Source organism: Cyprinodon tularosa, unplaced genomic scaffold (assembly GCF_016077235.1).
Source record: "Cyprinodon tularosa strain WSP-4 unplaced genomic scaffold, ASM1607723v1 ctg275, whole genome shotgun sequence".
Classification (NCBI taxonomy): Eukaryota; Metazoa; Chordata; class Actinopteri; order Cyprinodontiformes; family Cyprinodontidae; genus Cyprinodon; species Cyprinodon tularosa.
In genome coordinates this window covers 847975-867546 of record NW_024038980.1, presented here as the reverse complement: position 1 = coordinate 867546, position 19572 = coordinate 847975, and the positions used below count along the sequence as shown (strand labels likewise).

Here is a 19572-nt window from a genome sequence, read left to right as displayed (position 1 = left end):
GCTCTTTCTCTTCTTGTGGATGATTTCACGGTTGCGTCTCTAGTCGAGCTTGTTGTCCTAGTGAACACCAAGGTATTTTATATTTTTCCACCAACCTGCACTTCTCCTCTTATGATGGTTATAGGATTTGACTCTCCCTTGTATTGTTCACGTTCAGGATCAGATATTCGTTTTATCCTGGGTTTGATTCCTGGCCAAGGGTCTTTTCTGTATGGAGTTTGCATGTTCTCCCCATGCATGTGTTGGTTCTCTCTGGCTTTCTTCTAAAGTCTAATAATATGACTGTTAGGTAAATGCATCCTTGTCCTTAGGTGCAATTGTGTGCTGGGGTGTGTGTGTGTGTGTGTGTGTGCTTGATTGCACGTGTACATACGTACGCATGTGTGTATGTTTTCACACCATGCCAAAAAGTAGTTCACCAGTTACTATGCTAAGTTTATTTTCCATCTCTGATGCACCCAATGACTGCAGAGTCATCCAAGTATTAAAAAGGAATGGTGAGAATACTGTCCCCTCTGATGCTCCTGTGCTGCTGACTACCTAATCTGACAGCTGACCTTAAGTCTCTCGAACTATGGTCTGTTTGACAGGTAGTCTTTGATCTAGGAAATTGTTGGTGCCTCCACCTTGATCTTCTGGACTTTCTCACAAAGTAAGGATGAACTGTGCAAGATTCACTGATGTCTGTCTTGTCTAAAAGACTCTGGGTTTGTTGAAGCAGGTGTATGATGGCATCTTCAACTCCAATACCATGGCAATAAACAATAAGCAAACTTACCATGGTCAGAGTGTTGATAGCTGCTTTTTTGCTTGCCCAGGTGGACCAATGGAATGCTCTCTAGGACCTTCATGATATGGGATGTTGGGGCAACAGGTCCTCAGTAATTTAGAAATTTTAGCTGAGTTTCTTTATTATTGGAACAATGTATAAGGAAGATGAAACATTTGTGGTGTGGAAGGGAAACTTTGGATCAGAGAAGGATGAGATGTCCGTTCAACTGTGGGCAAGAGGAGGAAGTTGGTGAGCTTGTTCCTAAACTAAATCTATTAAAGATATATTCATGGCATTGGCTCTATCCAGACTTCCAGCTGTCTGAAACATCTTCTGCTGAACCCTGTGATCTTTTTCATGGCTGACCACACAGGTTGGCAGTATACACGAGAATTAGGAATCCTTAAAATCACCAGTTATTACCAAATATGGCTTTGGCTCTTGTGATTGCAGCTTAGCAACAATGACATATAATGATTCCATCACACATAGTGTTGGCAACAGCAGAAGGTTGAAATGAAATGGTTACCAAAAAAACATTTCTAAATTCTCTGAAACTATATGACCAAAATCCAACCCCCAACAGTTCAATATTAGGGCTGAAGAGACGAATCTTGATAGCAACATGTCCTGGAGAAGAGAACTGCCTCACAAAGAGGACTCACAAGAACTGCCATCCCACCTCCCTTGAGTTTTCCACTCTTGTTTAAATTTCTTTCTGCTCATATAACCAGAGGTCATAAACACCTTTGTATGTTTATGGCTAAAATCATTTGGGCAAGGTAACAGTTCTGGATCAAATATTAGTTGAACAGGTCAATGTTAAAACCTTGGGATGTAATGACTAGTATTTTGTAGCATTTTATTCCAGCAGGGCAATCACATAAGACTGTGGTGAGCACAGAGAATGTACAAAGGTATTTGAGACTGTTGTATAAACTTTGACCCTGAGTGGGTTAAAGAAATCTTCTAATGAATACCAAGTGGTACGTGGAGTTCTTAGTTGAACATGTTTGTTGTAAACTTTAGCTACTTTTAAAATAAGGCTTAAAATCCAATTTAAGACGACTGTTTATCTGGGATGATCGTTTAGACTTCTTTTAAACATGTTTATCCTCGAGACAGTTCTGTACTGCGGCCACTAGATGGAGCTGCGATACACCAGAAGTCATTGTCAACAAGCTGCGGTAAATGATAAAGAGAGATGCCCTTTGAGGAATAAGTCAGCAGTTTTCTGGTTCACAAAGAAATCTTTTACCAAGGGCACCCCTCTTAATCATAATGTGCAACATCTCTGATGAGTTGAATACCAAGTACAATAGTCAAAACATTTATATATTGTTTTTATATTGAATTTTTAGAATTAATAATGAATATAAACCGATTTTTACTATATTAAAATTAAAGGGAACATTTTAAAGCTGTTTGTGTTAGTGTGCATTTATGTGTTTGTAATCATCATAAATCTATAGATTACTTTTTCAAATCCAAATTTAATCCAGCCAGCAAAACGCATAATGATTTGAACTCTCATGACGATCAGTTAATCTTTTTTTAAGTTCCATCTAAGTTCCATCATTAAAAGTATTTAAGGGTTCCTTTCGATAATTTTGGTATGTTTTAATTTTTAAGAGGACGTCCCTCAGGTCTGCTGACGTCACTCAGTGCATGTCACTAAATCCACAGGTAAAAGGTTGAAAAATGCCCGACAAAAGAAGCAGTTCAATAGGTCTGTCTGTGTTAAAAGAACCATCTTTCCCACATTTTATAACATATGTGAAATAAATATATTATAATGTGTAGCAGGTTTCCCTTCATCTGGACTAAGAGGGGCCCTACTGGCCAGGGGCCCAGACCCTCTTCACCATCCACTGTTCCCACATCAGGCCACTTTACAAACTGAAGTTGGGAGGGGGGGCGGGGGGTTGTTGGAATGTATTTTGCTCTGTGTGATGTGATTGTTTGCAGAGGAATGGGTTGACCTTGCCCTTTAATGCCACACAGACACAATACAAATACGCCCCTTCTGCACACATGCACAAACACACTCAGGCTGAGCTGGAGGTGTGTGTGACATCCCCGCTGAGTGCAAGAGGTCTGGGACCTCCTCACCACTTCCTCCAGACAGAGAACAGAGAATGCAGTCAACTGCAGCAATGATGAGGCAATAATGAGTCTGCTAGAGACCAAAACTTACACACTTAAGGTATGTTTTAGGTGACTTTCGTTCTATTGTTTAATTAGGATCATTTCAGATTGATAAATATTATTCACATTCATAGATTTTATTAATGCAACAATTATACCCCCCATCCCCCAACCCATTAGAGAGAATGTTGTGGACATTTATGTAATTTTAGGCCTCGCAAAATAGATACGAAATACTTTAAAAACCATAATAAATTAAGATTTCTAGGATATTTCAGTTTCCAAAAATATTCCACTAATATTATCTTTTATTTTTAACTATTGTTTTTTACACCTTAGATATTTTATTAGGATAAAAAAAAACAAAACAAAACAAAAAAAACTAAATACTAATTATGACCAATATAATTAGACCTATAATGGACTCATTAGAGTATGAGCCTTTTTTATTGTAGTTTTTTTAAAATATATATATATATATATTCAGTTGTTTTTTATACGTATAACTTTCACTGTAATTGAATTGTAAATTGAATGTTGTTGTCCAGGTAAGAGTAAAAATGTCAAAGTTATTTCAGACAAGGCAATTTTAAATATCAAGATAAGGAAACTTGAATATTAAAAAACGAAAAATATAAAATTGAAAATCAGTCTGCAGTTTCCCCTGATGAATTAGATATCTGTCAGAACTTCCCCTCGAGTTTTTGCATATTAGGGGAAAGAATGTTAACCTGTTAATCTTTTCAGAAAATGTTTTAACCCGGAGATCCTCTAGAATAAAATTCACCTAATTTCCTTTCTGTTCTGCACCGTTTTCGAGCAGGAAAATTTTGAATTAGAAACTTTTTATGAAATTGAATGACACAATCTATAGTGATAGATAAATATATAGCCTATAGATACAGAAAGAATAACAGATGCCTTTATAATGGTAGCCTATCTTGCAACACCACAAAGTGACTAGACTACGGCTTATTGTTGCTTAACGATGCTTAATTAGGAAGGTTAAAGGGAAAATTAGGCTATAAACCTACTATTATACGCAAGCTACTGAAAATAGGACACAAAATGGCTCGGAAACCTCAAATATCTCCATTATTCTGCAGAGGTACGTGTCATTTTAACACCACCTATCTGATGGAATCGCATGAAGACAAAAGTATTCTGCATAGAATTTTATCTACTTATTCATCATAACAGCGCAGGAACTTGATGAATCTGCTATTACGAGAACGCGCAAACGTGAGCGTGCACGCGCTTACGGGCACAGAGCGACAGTCGAGAGCCTTCGAAGGGCGACGCGCTCTGCAAGCAGCCGCTTGTCGCGCATTGCAAAGGAAGCTGTACATCGACCTGTAGTGACAGGGGTCAGTCAGCGGGGATCTTTATCTATTTGATCACGGTATGTAATGCTTTTATTAATGCATTTTGGGGGGGAAAGTGGTTAGGGGTCAGCAAACGCCAAAAATGTTTGTGCGTAAAGGCGCAATTTACGCGGGAGCATATTTATCTAATTCTTTGGTTATTTTATTTATCACACATTTAAGAGTTACATAGCCAATCCTAATGTATTGTTGATAATATTACCATCATTATTATATATATTAATGCAATATTAAGACCAAGAGCGATTCGCGACATTGCAATGTTGACAGTATAATTTCTTATTTGTGTCAAATATTATTCGTAGATTGCTTATTGTGAGGCTATAAACTGAGAGAATAAAACCAATCAAGGGTGTGCTTGAAGAGGGCGAGTGTTGTTATGTAGATCAGGAACTGTGTGTAACGGAGGGATCCGGCTTGACCTCTCAGTGACCGCTTCAACTTTCAACTCTGGGAGCCTCCGGTTATCAGGATCTGCAGTAATCCAGTCAAAGTGATGCGCAACCGCGTCAAGCCACTGCAACCGCTGCTGCCAAAGGACTCTGAATGGATCATCTATAGCCTAAAAAGAAATGTTCTTTTACATTTGGATGTCTGTTTTTTTTGTGTGCCTTTTTTTTTGGGTTTGTTTTGTTTTTTTGTTTTTTTTTCGGTGACTAACATTAATCTACGCTTGTCCTTTACTATCCAGCACGGCCCATGTATTTAATAAAGCTTGTAGACTGTGCTGGATAAGAATAGCTAAAAATTATTAAAAATAATCACACCATGCATTAGGTATCTGATATAAAGTGTAAATGTTAATTTGAGCCTTTAGTGGAGTTTGATTTGGGAACCGCACGTCCTGACCCGCAACCAGTCACCTCTAGCAGAGTTTTAATACCAATATGACTGAGTCAGCAGGAAGGGACCACGATTAAATGGTTGTGTTTAAAAGCGGCCACAGTGAATGCAGTTAAGATGAATTTGCCTACAGCTCAAAAAATAACTGATAATACAAGAATACCCCATTTCAATTTAAGAATAAATCAAAATTGTTTTGGCAATTAACAAGAAGCGCAGATAGCGCTCCTTCAGCTTATTTTGGTTAAACTTGCTGCTTGGGGTCAAGTTTGGTTTTAGGTGGGGGGTATGGCACCACTGTTTTAAAATGACCACATCCCGCCAGTATTTTTGGGGCCGATTTTTGGTAAAAGCTAATCAACGATGGCATTACCTGCAGGTTACTAAATGAGTTGGGCTAAAACATCTCCTACTGGTTTATCAGGGTGTGAGGCATTTTTCAATTGTATCGGAGTATATAGCCAATCAAGACCCAAGAACGACCTTATAGGCAGGGGTGTAGCCAGAACATTTTTACAAGGGTGGCCAGGCAATAACCAATGTACACTCAGGGGGGTGGCTGAAAGCACCAGAACCTTGCGGTCAATCTACACTGTTTCAACAGGAAGATTAACCAGCAAAACATCTATATTTTCTAAGTAAAGACAGATTATACTTTCCCACAGTCTTTGCTAAAATATATTCAAACATCCATGCTTTCTAAATAAAAGGTAGTGGATAAAATTCTTTCAGGTTTGAGTTTTGAGAACATCTTTTCCATCGTCATTACTTTCCTACTTTTATCAATAATCATTCCGCATAAAATTTATATTTACAAGTATTTATATCTACATAAATTAATTATTTAATACGTTTTATTAAACTAGTTATTTATCTATGATTTCACTGAAGACTCCTAGATGACTTGCAGAGACACATCATTTTCTCTTTACCCTATAAAATACAAAATCTATTTCTGCTTGAATTCTGTACTTATCATTTTTAATGTTAGTATATCGATGTGCATAATAAACCACAGAGTTTTTTATTGTCAAGTAATTGTTAATATATGAAAAATTTTAATTTTTTTAATATTCCACTGGAAATTATTACTGTCACCATCTGTATTAGAGGGGAAATAAATAATTCGGGGGGCCACAGGGGTGGCCATGGCCACCCCTGTGGCCCCCATCTAGCTCCGCCCCTGCTATGTATTTGATCTATTCTTTCACTTAAGAAAATTCAAATTTAAGGACTTTTAAACAACTGCCTTTCAGCTGATGTTATAATGCCAATTTGAAAAAAAAATTAATAAAATAAAGATTGCGAGAAAACTATAGCTTATTGAATGGTGTGCGGCTGCTTGTGTTGCATATACATCGGTCTGGCAGAGCATTCACAATAACAAGGACAGCTGCAATAAGTGATCCAGATTATTTCAGGCAGAAAACGCGTCTCCCAAAACCAAGAAATAACACAAAGAGCGGAACCTGGGAATAAAATGAGAACGATTGAGGATATTTCCAGCAGAAACAACAACAGTGGATGTGGGATCTAGTTTTATGTGTGCGTGCGTCACCGGCCAGTTTCACAGCCGCGCATCATCTGGGAGAAACGAATCACTGTGCGGAGCGGACCTATGGCGGAGCAGGGCTCCAGGAGGGGGAGGCACCAAATGAGAGGCGGACTTGACTCCATTTGTAATGAAGTGTCTTGAAAAGGGGTCTCAGATCAAGAGTTTCTGCCGCTGCCGGGTTAAAGTGGAGTATAAGGAGAGAGCGAAGCAAGTTACGAGGAAATCACATCAGATTATCGGCGGATGCGCACTGTACAGGGGACTGTGTGGAGGAGAGCCGCGGTTTGTGTCTCAAGAGGCGGACAGGGGAGAGAGAAACGACAAGCAAAAGGCACAGCAGACGTGGATTTCCCTTTTGGAGAACGAGACACTTTCATAAAGGAAACTGTCGGGGACAAAAGGAACAGAAATAACAAAAAATATGCTGTTTGAGTGAATGCTGGTAATAGGAGAAGGATGAGCGCATCTTTTGCAAAGAGCAGGGGACTGTAAATCAAAAGGCCCCCTAAACAGACATCCACGAATAAAGGCAAGGCGCAGTTTAAGACCAGGTGTATCCTACTATAAAAACAACATATGCTTTAAAAAAAATATGTGCTTTATTTTGAATACACTACACGATATATAGCTACCGCTATGGTAGCCTAATGCAGTCCTCCTTTCTAGGGATTGTCAAAAAAGTTTGATTCAGTGTAAAGCAGTTAAATTCAGCCCAAAAGATTAAAACAGTAACAAGGAAATCCTAAATGTAATTCTGTTTGTTTATATTCTTTAGAAACAGAAAGATAAATCAACAGAAATAGTCACACTTCCTCGAATTGGGCGCAGAAGTTCAAATGGCATATTTAATCTAATTTGAAGTGAAGCTTGTGATTAGTTTATTGGATCGGTGTAACTCATGGCATGCTGCTGTAATCTAATGTAACACTTCCTAATTTACACGAATCGGATCATTAGTGCATCACTAAATCATTGTGGTGGCAATTTTTAAATTTGCTGCGACTGCACACGTCTCTTTTAGATTATTTCATTCTTTGGATTTTGATTTAGTGCTTAAATAGGGTATTCAAATTAAAGGCTTTGCCTAAAAAGTTTTAGATTTATTTATTAGTCAGTGTTTGGGAATTTAATAAACTTAGGCTTGACTGAGAAAATGATTTAAGAGGATTTAAAACAAAGAAACTGAAAAAATAAGAAAATGTATTTATGTGCGTACAGTGGGTCATGGCAAACGGAGGAGACCGGTTCGGCCTTGCAGATCGCCCGGATTCGGACTGCATGGACCCTCCAAAGGATTGCAAGCAGGAAAATCTCCCCTTCTCTTTAAAATCAGCTGCCTCACCTCAGACCGCCTCCAGCCAGGTAGCGGTCTCTGCTACGGATCCTGATGTAAATATCAATTATTTATAACTTCTAACAGCCGCTTATTCACTATAGGCCTTAGTCGTTTTTTTCTATAGAAGGCAAATGGATCATATTGGATATTATTTTTGACTTTTATTAATTCACATTAGACCTAAACCTACAGAATCACTGCGCCTTTTCCTTAAAATGGAAGTTATGTGATGACAATGATTTAAACATATTCTTTGTTTACCTAAAATCTTCCACCTTTTTTGCGCTAAGCAGTGTTTGTGCCTTTGCCACAGGGGATGGAGGGGATCAAAGTTGTCCTTCAGGACAGGGAACTTTGGACCAAGTTCGATGAAGTGGGAACTGAAATGATCATCACGAAAGCTGGAAGGTAGGATGTATTAGGTAAAATTTTCCGGCTCGAAAGATACCTACAATTAACCCCCCCAAAAATTCAATTTTTCTAGTAAAAATATTTACGTATACAAAAATATGGGTATATTATAATGAAATGAGGTCTACAATGCGCATGTCATCGAGGGCCCCCAGGGACTTTTTTTGTCTCTGGGGAATGGGGAGGAATTTACTCTGCCTCCCTTTCTTTCCTTTTTTAGTTTGCAATATCATATTTTTCTACATATTCAGTTTTTTTAATATGCTACTTTTTCTATTTCGTTCCCACAGGAGGATGTTTCCCAGCTACAAAGTCAAAGTCACAGGACTCAATCCAAAGACCAAGTATATACTCCTGATGGACATTGTTCCCGGAGATGATCATCGCTACAAATTCGCAGACAATAAATGGTTTGTATATATTTGCTTTCCTATATAACAAGGAGGCCTTTAGTCGAGCAGAATAATTAAGATATTATTTTTATTCTTCTTTATAAATTCGGTATTTGAATAGAAGCTGTGGTTTAAACCGACCTTCTACCCTCCGGGCGCGCTGCGTAAAGCTCGGGTCCCTGCGTAAATTCGAGCTGGCCTACTTCCCCGTGTGCCCCTCTGTGTGTCTGCCCGCCGGTTACATCACAATATGACGGGTTCACGGAGCGGACAGACTGCACAGACCGGATTAAAGTATCTCATTCAGCTTGTGCTGAGGCTAAAACGGACCTCAGACTGTAATCAGATTCATCAGTGCGCTGTTGGCCCTCCACAAAACCAAAAATAAGCTTTTATTTGGAGGATAAGGACTGAGGGAAGGCGATAAATGAACCTAAGGTGTCTGTGGTTTTCTCTCTAAACTCCACATCTGACTTTTGCCCCCCTGAGTTTATCAAACTTTCCAGTTTTGATAACACATTGATAACAAAGAGCTGTATCCAAATTTTTAAGGTTTGTTTAATCTTTCCGTGCCATAAATGTCTTTGGAGATTGTAATTGCTTTGAAACATACGTTTTTTTCCCTTTCTTTTTCTACACTGAAGGGGAAAAAATGTGTGTAATTTAGTATACCGGTAAGCTCATAAATTAAGTTGAGATTACAATTTGGATATACTTGTAATTTGATAGATTTAAATTCATATTTTCCACCTAACGCTTGTGAAATTTCACTCCATTTGTACATTTTTCTGGCTTCAGAAATTATTTATAATTTCTTAAAATATATTGCTTTCTTGAATTTGTTCACTCAAAAAAGTGAGGTTTTAATATTTTATTTTACATTAAAATAAAATTTAGGAACAGGCAATATTATTCTAATTCACAGTGATCCTAAATATTTAGAGCACATAATTACACTCAGTAGTTGAAACAAAATATAACTTCAGTGTGTTGAATTGGTGTAACACATTTATAATTTTTTTTACATGCATTTATTCAAACGTTTGGGTTAGAACAAGTTGTTTATTACTTTATTACATAACCTGTTTATTACAGGTTTTTAAAATTATATGTTGATTGTTTGTTTTTGAATAACAAAATGGGCCTAAAAGTGGGATTTTGCTTTATGTTATTAGAATCCTGGACTTCTTCTAAGATGTTTGAGGTTTTATAACAAAATAAATAAATAAATAAAATAGTACTAATTAAAATACTTTGACCCTTCCTTATATGCTATTTTAACGGGAATCAAAATAGCAAATAATATAGCAAATTCCTTTTCTGTAAACTTGTGATTTGAAGTTTAACAACTTAGTATTCAAAGGTAACTGACTGGTAAAATATTTTGACATTAGGTAACCTATTCTCCTTAACTTGTGGATTGAATTTTAAAATTATAGCAATAATAAATGCAATATCTTAATGTAGAATTGGCTTAAATTAAGTTCAGATTGATCAAAACATTATATTAATAATTAATAATGAAACAGTTTTTCAGATGCAGGCATTAAGGCATATTCTAAAGATTCAGAATATTCCTTTTGTCTTGTTGGAGCTTGTTCCAGCATGTAAACTTTATATTTCATTCAGCAATCTTGCTTGTCCTCAGTTTGAATAAGAAACAACAAAATAGGAATTAGTTTTTAATTTAGGCATGAAAAGTTACTCTATGGATAATTATAATGGACAGATGATGGATAAAGGACTTCTTAAATGAAATGTAACAAGTTGGAGATAGCTGTGGTTGTTATTAGACACTACCGCAACTTGGAAAACAAGCTCAGCCTGCAAGTTTACAACTTCAGCTTCAACAGTGCTGCCAAACTATTTAAAGCCAGATGATTTTTTTTTCCAATTTTGATAAAATGCATGTTAAAGTTCTGGCTTTAGCATCAACTAAGAATTACCGTTCATTAGCAGAGACTGCTTGCTGTTAAGAATCCCGTTAAGAAATGTTCATAAATTTGACTTTAGCCTCAGTCTTGTCCCTTAACTAAATAAGCTAGATGCAGGCGTTATTGATCTTTTGATGAGGTGGCATGTTAAACTTTTCCCTGGCAGCCACATGTGCTGTTCATTTGCAACAACTGCTATAGCAGTGGCAGTTCTAGATCGGATATAGAGCTGGGGGGTTGTACGGGGGGAGGTATCTTTTGATGGAGGCATGGAAAAAAAAAGTTAAAAAATAAAAAGAAACTGCAAAAGTTCATAGTTTAATTTATTAATTGAGCCAGAGAATGAAAGAGCCACTTGCGGAGGTGGAGCTGCAGGTTGCAGACCCCTGATATATCTGGTAAACACTGAGATGCAATCTTTATTGTAAGTTAAAAGTGGAGCACTTTCACTTTAAAAGCACTGTTAAATTAAAACAGAAAAGAAAAGGAACAAATTTAGTCCAATCTGTTGTGCTTTATGTACCAGCATAATATAGGATATGGATTATGTCTTCAGTAGAGACGTCATAAAACTGGCCAGTAACCCTCCTATAGGGGCACTGCCCCCTTGTTGACCCCTGTCTAGAACAGCTCCATTTGGTTTATTCTACATGCTTATTAATTTCCCAAAAATATTCTTATCGATTTTTATCATTATTAAAATTTAGAGTGTTAAATTTTCAAAAAAAATTCCTTGGTAATTTTCAAAACCTTTTAATACAATCCAATATATTCATTTGTTTATAATGTAAAAACCTCAGGAAAAAATAAAATACACGGATGCTAACAGGGTTATTACCAAAGTTAACATTGGCCAGAAAATCCAACCAAACAAGATTCATGAGTTTGTGAGTCCAATTCAAGCACCAGCCCCACAGACCTTGTCCTGTCTGCTGTAGATGGGCTCTCTGCTCCACAGGGCACCCAGGAGCTCGGTGCCTAAACCACTTGGACCCCCTGAGTTTCACTGTCTGATCATTTTCCTCTCTGATGGATCCTTCTTGGGAACATATAGGTCAGTAACGGGCAAAGCAGAGCCCGCTATGCCCGGCAGGCTCTACGTCCACCCAGACTCTCCTGCCACGGGAGCGCACTGGAGCCGCCAGCTTGTCTCCTTCCAGAAGCTCAAACTCACCAACAACCACCTGGACCCCTTTGGACATGTGAGTCAGCTCCTCTAACTATTCAAAAATGGATCCATTTCATTTAAAGAAAGACATTTAGGAGCAATAGGATACAGAAAAATTGTTTAAATACAGTAAGGTACATTTTGACCTATTAAAAAGTATAACTTACTAAATCTAAGTGACTTGTTTCACAAAACAGTTAACGGAAATATCTGTTCAAAAATAAAAATATTCTATTGATAATGTAAATTAAAATGTTTATAGTCAAGGGTTATTCATTGTTTTAACACCATTGCATAAAGATTTGCAATTAGATACAATTATTTCCATGAATCCAGACTCTATTAGCCCATGGATTCCAGGAGTGGACTTATCAAACTGAGCTCTTTGAATAAACAGAAGGTGTCTACACACTGAAAACCTAATCTAATTAAAACACACTTACAGCGCTGCTAGTGTTCCTGGAATAGGTTTAACTTCTAAATTTACATTGTTAATATATTCTAATGTTAAAGATTATTGTATAAAAATAAATCTTTACAAACTTTCTGAAACTTTCTTTTAGGAAACAGTCTAATTAAAATATTGCTGAGAGTTTTAGGTTTTCTCCAGAATTCTCTCTATGTTAATCCATTGAAAATAAAAGTGTCAGATAGGAATATGAGGATGATTTCAATATACAATAGAGTTTAGCTAAATAATATCCAGGTGTAAACAAGTAAATAGGTTTTACTGGTAGGTTGACTAATGCAAAGCAGATGACAGAACCCAATGATTGAAATAGTGTTGTTGAAAGAAACCACTAATTAGCTTGTCTCCTTCTTGACTTCGATCGCTCTGATCCAACCACAAATGTTCTGTTTCAAACATCAGCAGGAACAAAGAAATCTAAAAAAACGAAAGAATCTTGTCCATATGGGTTCAATCTCAAAAAAGACTGTCCAACCACCAGCATCTGCTGGAAGCATGATGGGTCTGTGAGCATCTTTTTCTCCCTCTCTCTCATACGCAGATAATACTCAACTCCATGCACAAATACCAACCTCGTCTCCACATTGTCAAAGCAGATGAAAACAACGGCTTCGGCTCGAAGAACACAGCTTTCTGCACTCACGTGTTCCCAGAAACTGCCTTCATCGCAGTGACATCTTATCAAAACCATAAGGTAGGCCTCACCCGGATGCCATGCTATCATAAATAGTTAACAGGTACAGCAGTGTTTTGATGTTTCAACATTATATGGCGTTTGAATGTAAAGTGCAGACTTTATTCGCTCAGTATTGTTTAAATACTTATGGTATTTAGGGACAGTGAAATACAACATGACACCACAGAAAAAATTGGTGTTGTTTGCATTTTGTGTCCAAAAATCCAGTCAGTGTTTTCTTTGCTTGTGTGTTCTTGCATATATTTAAACAGATATCTTGCATGAGTGAGTGTGTGTGTGCGTGTGTGATTATGTGTAGACTGGTCTCTAATGACCTGCTACTTGAGTCCTCCCGGTTTTCTGCCACCCACAAAAGAAAGATCCCTGAAGCTTTGAGTTTTTTGTTCTTCAAAAAGACTCACTTTGATCTTCTTTCTTTCACAAAAAAAAAACGCATATAGCTAAATAGCCTAAAAATGGGGACATTTTATTTCAACATGTTCATATTATTTTTGAAATATTATTATTAATTTCTTCTTTTGGTCAATCTTTGGCGGAAACTTAAAATAAAACTCATTAATTAGTATGTGTATTATGTAGATGTAAATATTGGCATTTTTTTATTGCTATTAACGAGGCAGTTGTATAATATTTGTTATCTGATGGCTCTTTTAGCAGGTCTAATTTATATGCAGTTATATGGGATTAAATTTGGTTCAAAATTTATTCAAACCAGTAGAACTTACTCCGGTGCAATTCAACACTATATGATGCAACTTGGTCCACACAAACACAGTTTAATTTGTAAATCTGCATTGCAAAGTCCAGGTCAGTTGATCAGTTTTTGAAGAGAAAAAAAGGTTAAAAATTGATTTATATTCTCTATCCAACAGGAAAAAATATAATAATAATTGTAACAAAAAATATTCAATAGGAATACAACTTAATACTATTTGCTATACATGGTTAATAATGCCTCTATAAATATCCATCCATCCATTTTCTGTCACGCTTTATCCCAGCTGGGGTCGGAGGGGTGCTGGTGCCTATCTCCAGCTGTCTACGGGCGAGAGGTGGGGTACACCCTGGACAGGTCACCATTCCAGGCCTTTATAAATATTTTATTTTATTTTTGTCTGATAAAAATGTTATAAAAAATACAATTAAATGAAAATGAAAAAACATTTTTTTTGTGTGTGTGTAATTTATATATCAGTATCAACAGTAGAGAATACAATTTATGTAATTAAGACACACATGCCAGTATATAATAATATTTCAGGTTCTCTCGTAAAAATTGGAGCTCTTGGGCCACACTTTGGCAGGGACCATTGGTCTTTTCAGTACTTCAAAGTTTGTTTCTTGATCTCTGGCCCACTTGCCCTGCTGTGTGTTAGAGTTGGTCCGTAGCCAAATGAGATCCTTCAAAACGCAAAAGGTTTACATCCATGACATCACTGTGAAAAATCTGAAACCTCCACTTCAAAGGCCCAAAGCTTCAAATCTCTAAAAGGTCCAGGACTGTTTGGGTAAACTGTTTATTCTGAATCAGCTGGCGAGGACGCTGCACTCAGAAGCATTGCCTGCTTAGGAATGCTGGTTGTACAGAGATGAGCTGCTTTTGGGAAAGAAAAAATTTCATCAAAGTAGATGTTTCTGCGTTTTGGTGGATGCACAACCCTGTTTCATTTTTCGCTATATCTTCCCAAGTTTTACTTTATTCTAGTTTATTTAAAATTGTTTTTCTTTTGCTTTCTGTATTCAGATCACGCAATTGAAGATAGAGAATAATCCTTTTGCCAAGGGTTTCAGGGGCAGCGACGATAATGAGCTCCATCGCATGGCCAAGCTTCAAGGGTAAGTTGTCAAAATTTATTCTTGCTTCTGCATGTTCTTAAGCTTTTATAGCATTTATATAAATTTTCCTTCCTCTCATTCTCCCCTCTTCACCCATTGGTGGTGTAGGAAGGCTATTGTGATGGCATGCATATGGTCTAACGTGAATGGAGCCAAGTGGTTTGAAAAGATTCGAGCTTTTGTCACCTGAAGGTTGAACTCCAACTAAACAGACAGTGAAAGCATTGCTTTTATAAACACATGACTTCACGTTGCTGCAGGTCCATGAAGGCCTGTCACCGCTGATCGGCTGATGACTGCCCCACACATGTTGTGATTGCGTGCTTATCTAATCTCTGTTTGAGTGGCATAGGCATTTTTGAGACTTTAGTGAGCTGTTACTGATCAGAGAGAGAAGAAAACCAAGTAAAGGGGACGAGGAAGGGAGGTGGACGTGAGATGCAGCACCCATGTTTTCATGTTGTTGAGGAAAGGAGAGAAGAGTCAATCTGAAGTGACACATGGATGGATGTTTATTTTTAGAGTGGTGAATTATCTCACAAAAGCACTGGCTGTGCCTGTGTATGTGTGTGAACTGAGTGTGTATATCTATGCAGGAGTCAGAGAGATGTGGCCCGCTGTCTCCTGCATACCGCAAAGTTCACACAGAGGGCAGCGAGTGCAAGGGGGGAAAGAAATCACAGCCGAAAGGTTGTGGAATATTTAAGTGGACGTGATAGGAAAAAACAAAACAAGAACATGAATGTTTTAGCAGAGAAAACAGGATATCGTTAAGAATAAGTAAATAAATGAGCACATCTAATCTGGGAATTACCTCTTCTCCATCATCTCCTATTTTTCAGCAAAGATTACCCTGTCGTTCCCCGCAGCACTGTCCGTCAAAAAGCATGCTCTGCTGGGAGTCCCTTCAGAGGGGAGAGTCGAGGTCTACGGGGGTCTCCCGATGCCATCGGGTCCCCCTTTAGCAGCGAGAACGGATTGAACTGTGGCAGTCCACAGGAGCTGCTGAGTTCCCCGCCTGTACACTACACCCACCGTCACCCACATCTGCAGCCTGGTCAACAGCCGCAAGACTACAGCTACAGCAAGAGGAAAGGTGGGTGCAGTGTTATACTTTACCCTTCAATTTTCACAGAAATGACTAATAATTCATAAAAGTAAATAAAGGCAAATTACATCATCTAGAAATTCAAATTTTTAATAATCAAATAATCTGCATCTGAATACATATCAGTGGTTAACAAAGAAGCACAGATATGGCTAAAATAAAACAGATTTGTATTAATTTGTTCCATTCCTAGCATTTACTTAGTGTCTGCAAATCTAATTAGCATCAGATTTACAAGGACAGCGGCGGAATTAATAAATGAATACGTTATTTTCATGTGAACCCATTTGGGCTCTTGATGGGTACTCAGACATTTTAATCAAGAGCAGTGAAAAAAGAAAATTAGAAACCACTTAAGTAGACCTTATATCTAGCTAGTACAGAAGCACCACACTATTCCTTTCCATTACTTTTAGAAAAAAAAAAAGTAAAAACTTTTTTTAATTCAGCTGAGAGGATAGCAAAGTGGAATGTGATTAGTTTCACTTTGCTATGGACTTTTTTTTCTTTTTTTTTTTACAAACCATTATTGTTTGTTACATTTAGCTTTAGCTAATGTTTCCAGTGCCCTCCATAATTACCACCTGGTAAAACATCTGTATATGGCCTTAAAATACATTCATCTTTTAACAAACTTTTTAAATTTCACACTAAAAAAGCTTGAAAAATCCACTTTCAATTGTTTTATTTATGTATTTAGTATAGATATCTTTGTTTTTTCAATATTTTTTTTATGATATTGCTGGCACACATATTGGTACTAGAAATACAATTAAATAAATGCAGCCAGACATTTTTTCCTCTGTTGATTTTATATCTCATTTGAGTTTGTTGTTGTTATTTTTTAAATAGAGTAGATCATCAATCTGTGATTTTGTGTTCCCTTGGGGAAAAAATAGGAAGTGACACAGATGTAGATGACCAACTAACTAGTTGGTTTGAAGTGATGATGGAAAAGACCTTTAGGATCCTACCATAACTAACATAAACATATGAAAGTTGGCCAAACTGTACTGGGTTTTTAAGTAGTAAAGTACCTGATGTGCTCTGTCCAGTATAGTAGATGGTCTATCATGCTGTGGGCTTGTTTCTTCCCAGAACACCCAACAAGTCTTGTAGGACTTCATTGTATCACAAGGGCTCTAAAACACCTGAAGAATAAAAATAAATTATTGGTGTAATTTATTTTAATTCTAAAGGTGTTTTAGAGCCCTTGTGATACAATAAAGTCCTACAAGGCTTGTTGGGTGTTCTGGGAAAAATTAAAATAAATTATTGGTGTAATTAATTATTTGGTTTTATACATAATGACCATAAAAACATAAATAAATCAACACAGAAATGACTCACCAGGAATAAAATCTGATCCTCTCACTTAGCCCTCCCATTCCATGAAATTAAATACTTAATACATAAATTAAAGGCTTTAATTTTCTTTTTTTGTATGTGGGAAGACACTTGTAACATGTTTTTTTGCAACTATTAGTAGATATTGATAAGGGATGCTCATGAATGTGGCAAACATTATAAAACTGTGGAGAGAAATGATTTTTTCAAAGGGTGAACTTTATGTGTATCATATACCATAATTTATTGAATTAAAATTAATTATTCCTTACTGAGATCTCTTGGTGTTGTATGTTTTTATAATTTTAAATAATGTTGGATCTCCATTATCCTACAGCAAACCAGCTGATTATGGCTCTGACATTATTTCCTCTTTCCATCTGCAGCAGAAGAAAACTGTTCTCCAAGGAACCACCAGCATCCATACAAGAAACTCTTTACTGGTGGTTCACCAAGCGAGGAGGAGTCCTACTACCACCCATCCTCCTACCCCCCTCCTCCACCTGGTTTGTCAAACCTCTCTGCTCTTGGCCTCACTGACTCCCCCTACAGCTCAGACATGGGACAGCATCAGGCATGCATGTTTGCCGGCTCGGAGCCCAGAATGGATGAGTTCAGCTGTGCATCCTGGTCGTACACCTGCCCGCTCCCCGCCGCTATGACCCCAGTGGAACCCTACCCACCTTACACCCCTCACCCCCCCTACAGCTCCAGCCCCCAGGGCTCTCGACTAAGCGCCTTAGCCCATCAGAGCCCTCCATCGCTGGGTGAGCACATCTCCCATGATCCCTACCACAGCCAGAGCTCTGAACCTCGATCACAGAGCACCCAGAACATCCCGAGCAGACAGCTTGGCTCTCCTCTCAGAGAGTACCCCCGCTTCACATCCAATCTATCGCAACCTCTCTATCACACACTAGACACCCACTCACACATCAGGTGTGGAGTGCCAGAATGGAGTGCAGCCTCCTAACCAGATCACCAACACAGATTTAAGATGGACTCTCTGTTTTCCTTGCAAAGGCTGCACTGTACAAACTGAGGTACTTTTGTAAAGTTATTGTGAATACTGTGATATTGTGGTGTGTATGTTATGTTCATCCTCTCTGCTGGAACGAGCAGCAGATTATGAGGGACCTAATTTGGACATTAGTCAAATGTAGTCCCCAGCAGGAAGCCTGATGATCAGTGACGTTGTTATCTTTGTGCCTATTTAAAACTGTTTGCAGTGTGATTTTCTTTTCTTTTTTTTAAAGACCAGGCCACCGACTGGCACTTGGCTGATTTCCCCTCAATGTCTGCTACTTTATGCATGGTGAAGGATGTAAACTGTGAACACTGTCAGCTGGGCTGTATCAATTATCTACAAAAGTAATCCCAGTTATCGGAACAAAGCCCAGGGCAGGGGTTTCTCACATTATTGGAGGAAAATGCAGCTCCATGCTCAGTCATAGCAAAGGAAAAAGGGCACTGGTTTGTCCGAGCTTATGCTGGTGTACATGCAAACCCAGTGTCAGCTCAGCTAAAGGATGTTTAATTTGCAATGAGACAGCCAGCGATAGCTGTAGGCTCTCCTTCATAGAGATAAACACTTTGTTTAGATCGTGCTACAGGCTGAAGGACCTGTAAGCACTGCTTTCATTGCATTCTGGGTAAATGCACAAGTCAGTGTCACAAGGCTGTCACTGCTGTCCTCTCAGTCACCCCCAACCAACCAATCAGCTTTCTCTGTCCACAAAGTAGCAGCCAATGAACACATGGTTTTCATTTATGCTCAGCTGACTGGAAAGGGTTATGCCTGTGTGTGAGTGTTGGCCCATTTTTGTTTGTTTGTTTGTTTGGGAATTATTCATGAACCGATTACTGATTTCTGACATGTGAGGATTGCTCAGCAGTGAAAATAATAAGAAACTGGGGGAAAGTCGAGCATTAACATAATCACATTTGTTTCAAATCTGAATCACATACAGTTATTCCTGTATTTGCTTTGATTAGATTTCCCTCGTTGGCAACTGCAGAAAATGTGCACCCTCCAACCACAGGGGTTGGTTTTATGTTTTCATTTTTGCGGCCGTGTGCTTTTACACATGCAGTAGCCTGTTATAAGGTGCTCTAACATGAAAGAAAAAACAGCCTCATCATTCCTCATTATGTATTGGACTGCTCAGCTG

At 37.9% G+C, this 19572-nt stretch overlaps 1 protein-coding gene across 5 annotated transcripts; it reads left to right on the top strand.

Annotated features, from left to right (window-relative positions):
- Positions 1–4198: 4198 nt before the first annotated feature.
- LOC119786622 (T-box transcription factor TBX5-like) lies at positions 4199–19307 on the top strand. Of its 5 annotated transcripts, none has more exons than XM_038290099.1 (9): positions 4199–4322; positions 7922–8092; positions 8353–8447; positions 8741–8860; positions 11831–11978; positions 12955–13107; positions 14855–14946; positions 15789–16042; positions 17788–19307. In XM_038290099.1, exons 2-9 carry the CDS (start codon positions 7928–7930, stop codon positions 18372–18374), a joined length of 1614 nt encoding a protein of 537 aa, XP_038146027.1. In that variant the 5' UTR covers positions 4199–4322; positions 7922–7927; the 3' UTR covers positions 18375–19307. The 5 variants fall into 5 exon arrangements, with proteins under 5 accessions (XP_038146027.1, XP_038146029.1, XP_038146028.1 ...); XM_038290101.1 differs by lacking the exon at positions 4199–4322 and adding an exon at positions 6748–7232 and having other exon boundaries at positions 15816–16042; XM_038290100.1 differs by lacking the exon at positions 4199–4322 and adding an exon at positions 6749–7232 and having other exon boundaries at positions 7922–8065.
- The last annotated feature ends 265 nt before the right edge of the window (positions 19308–19572 follow it).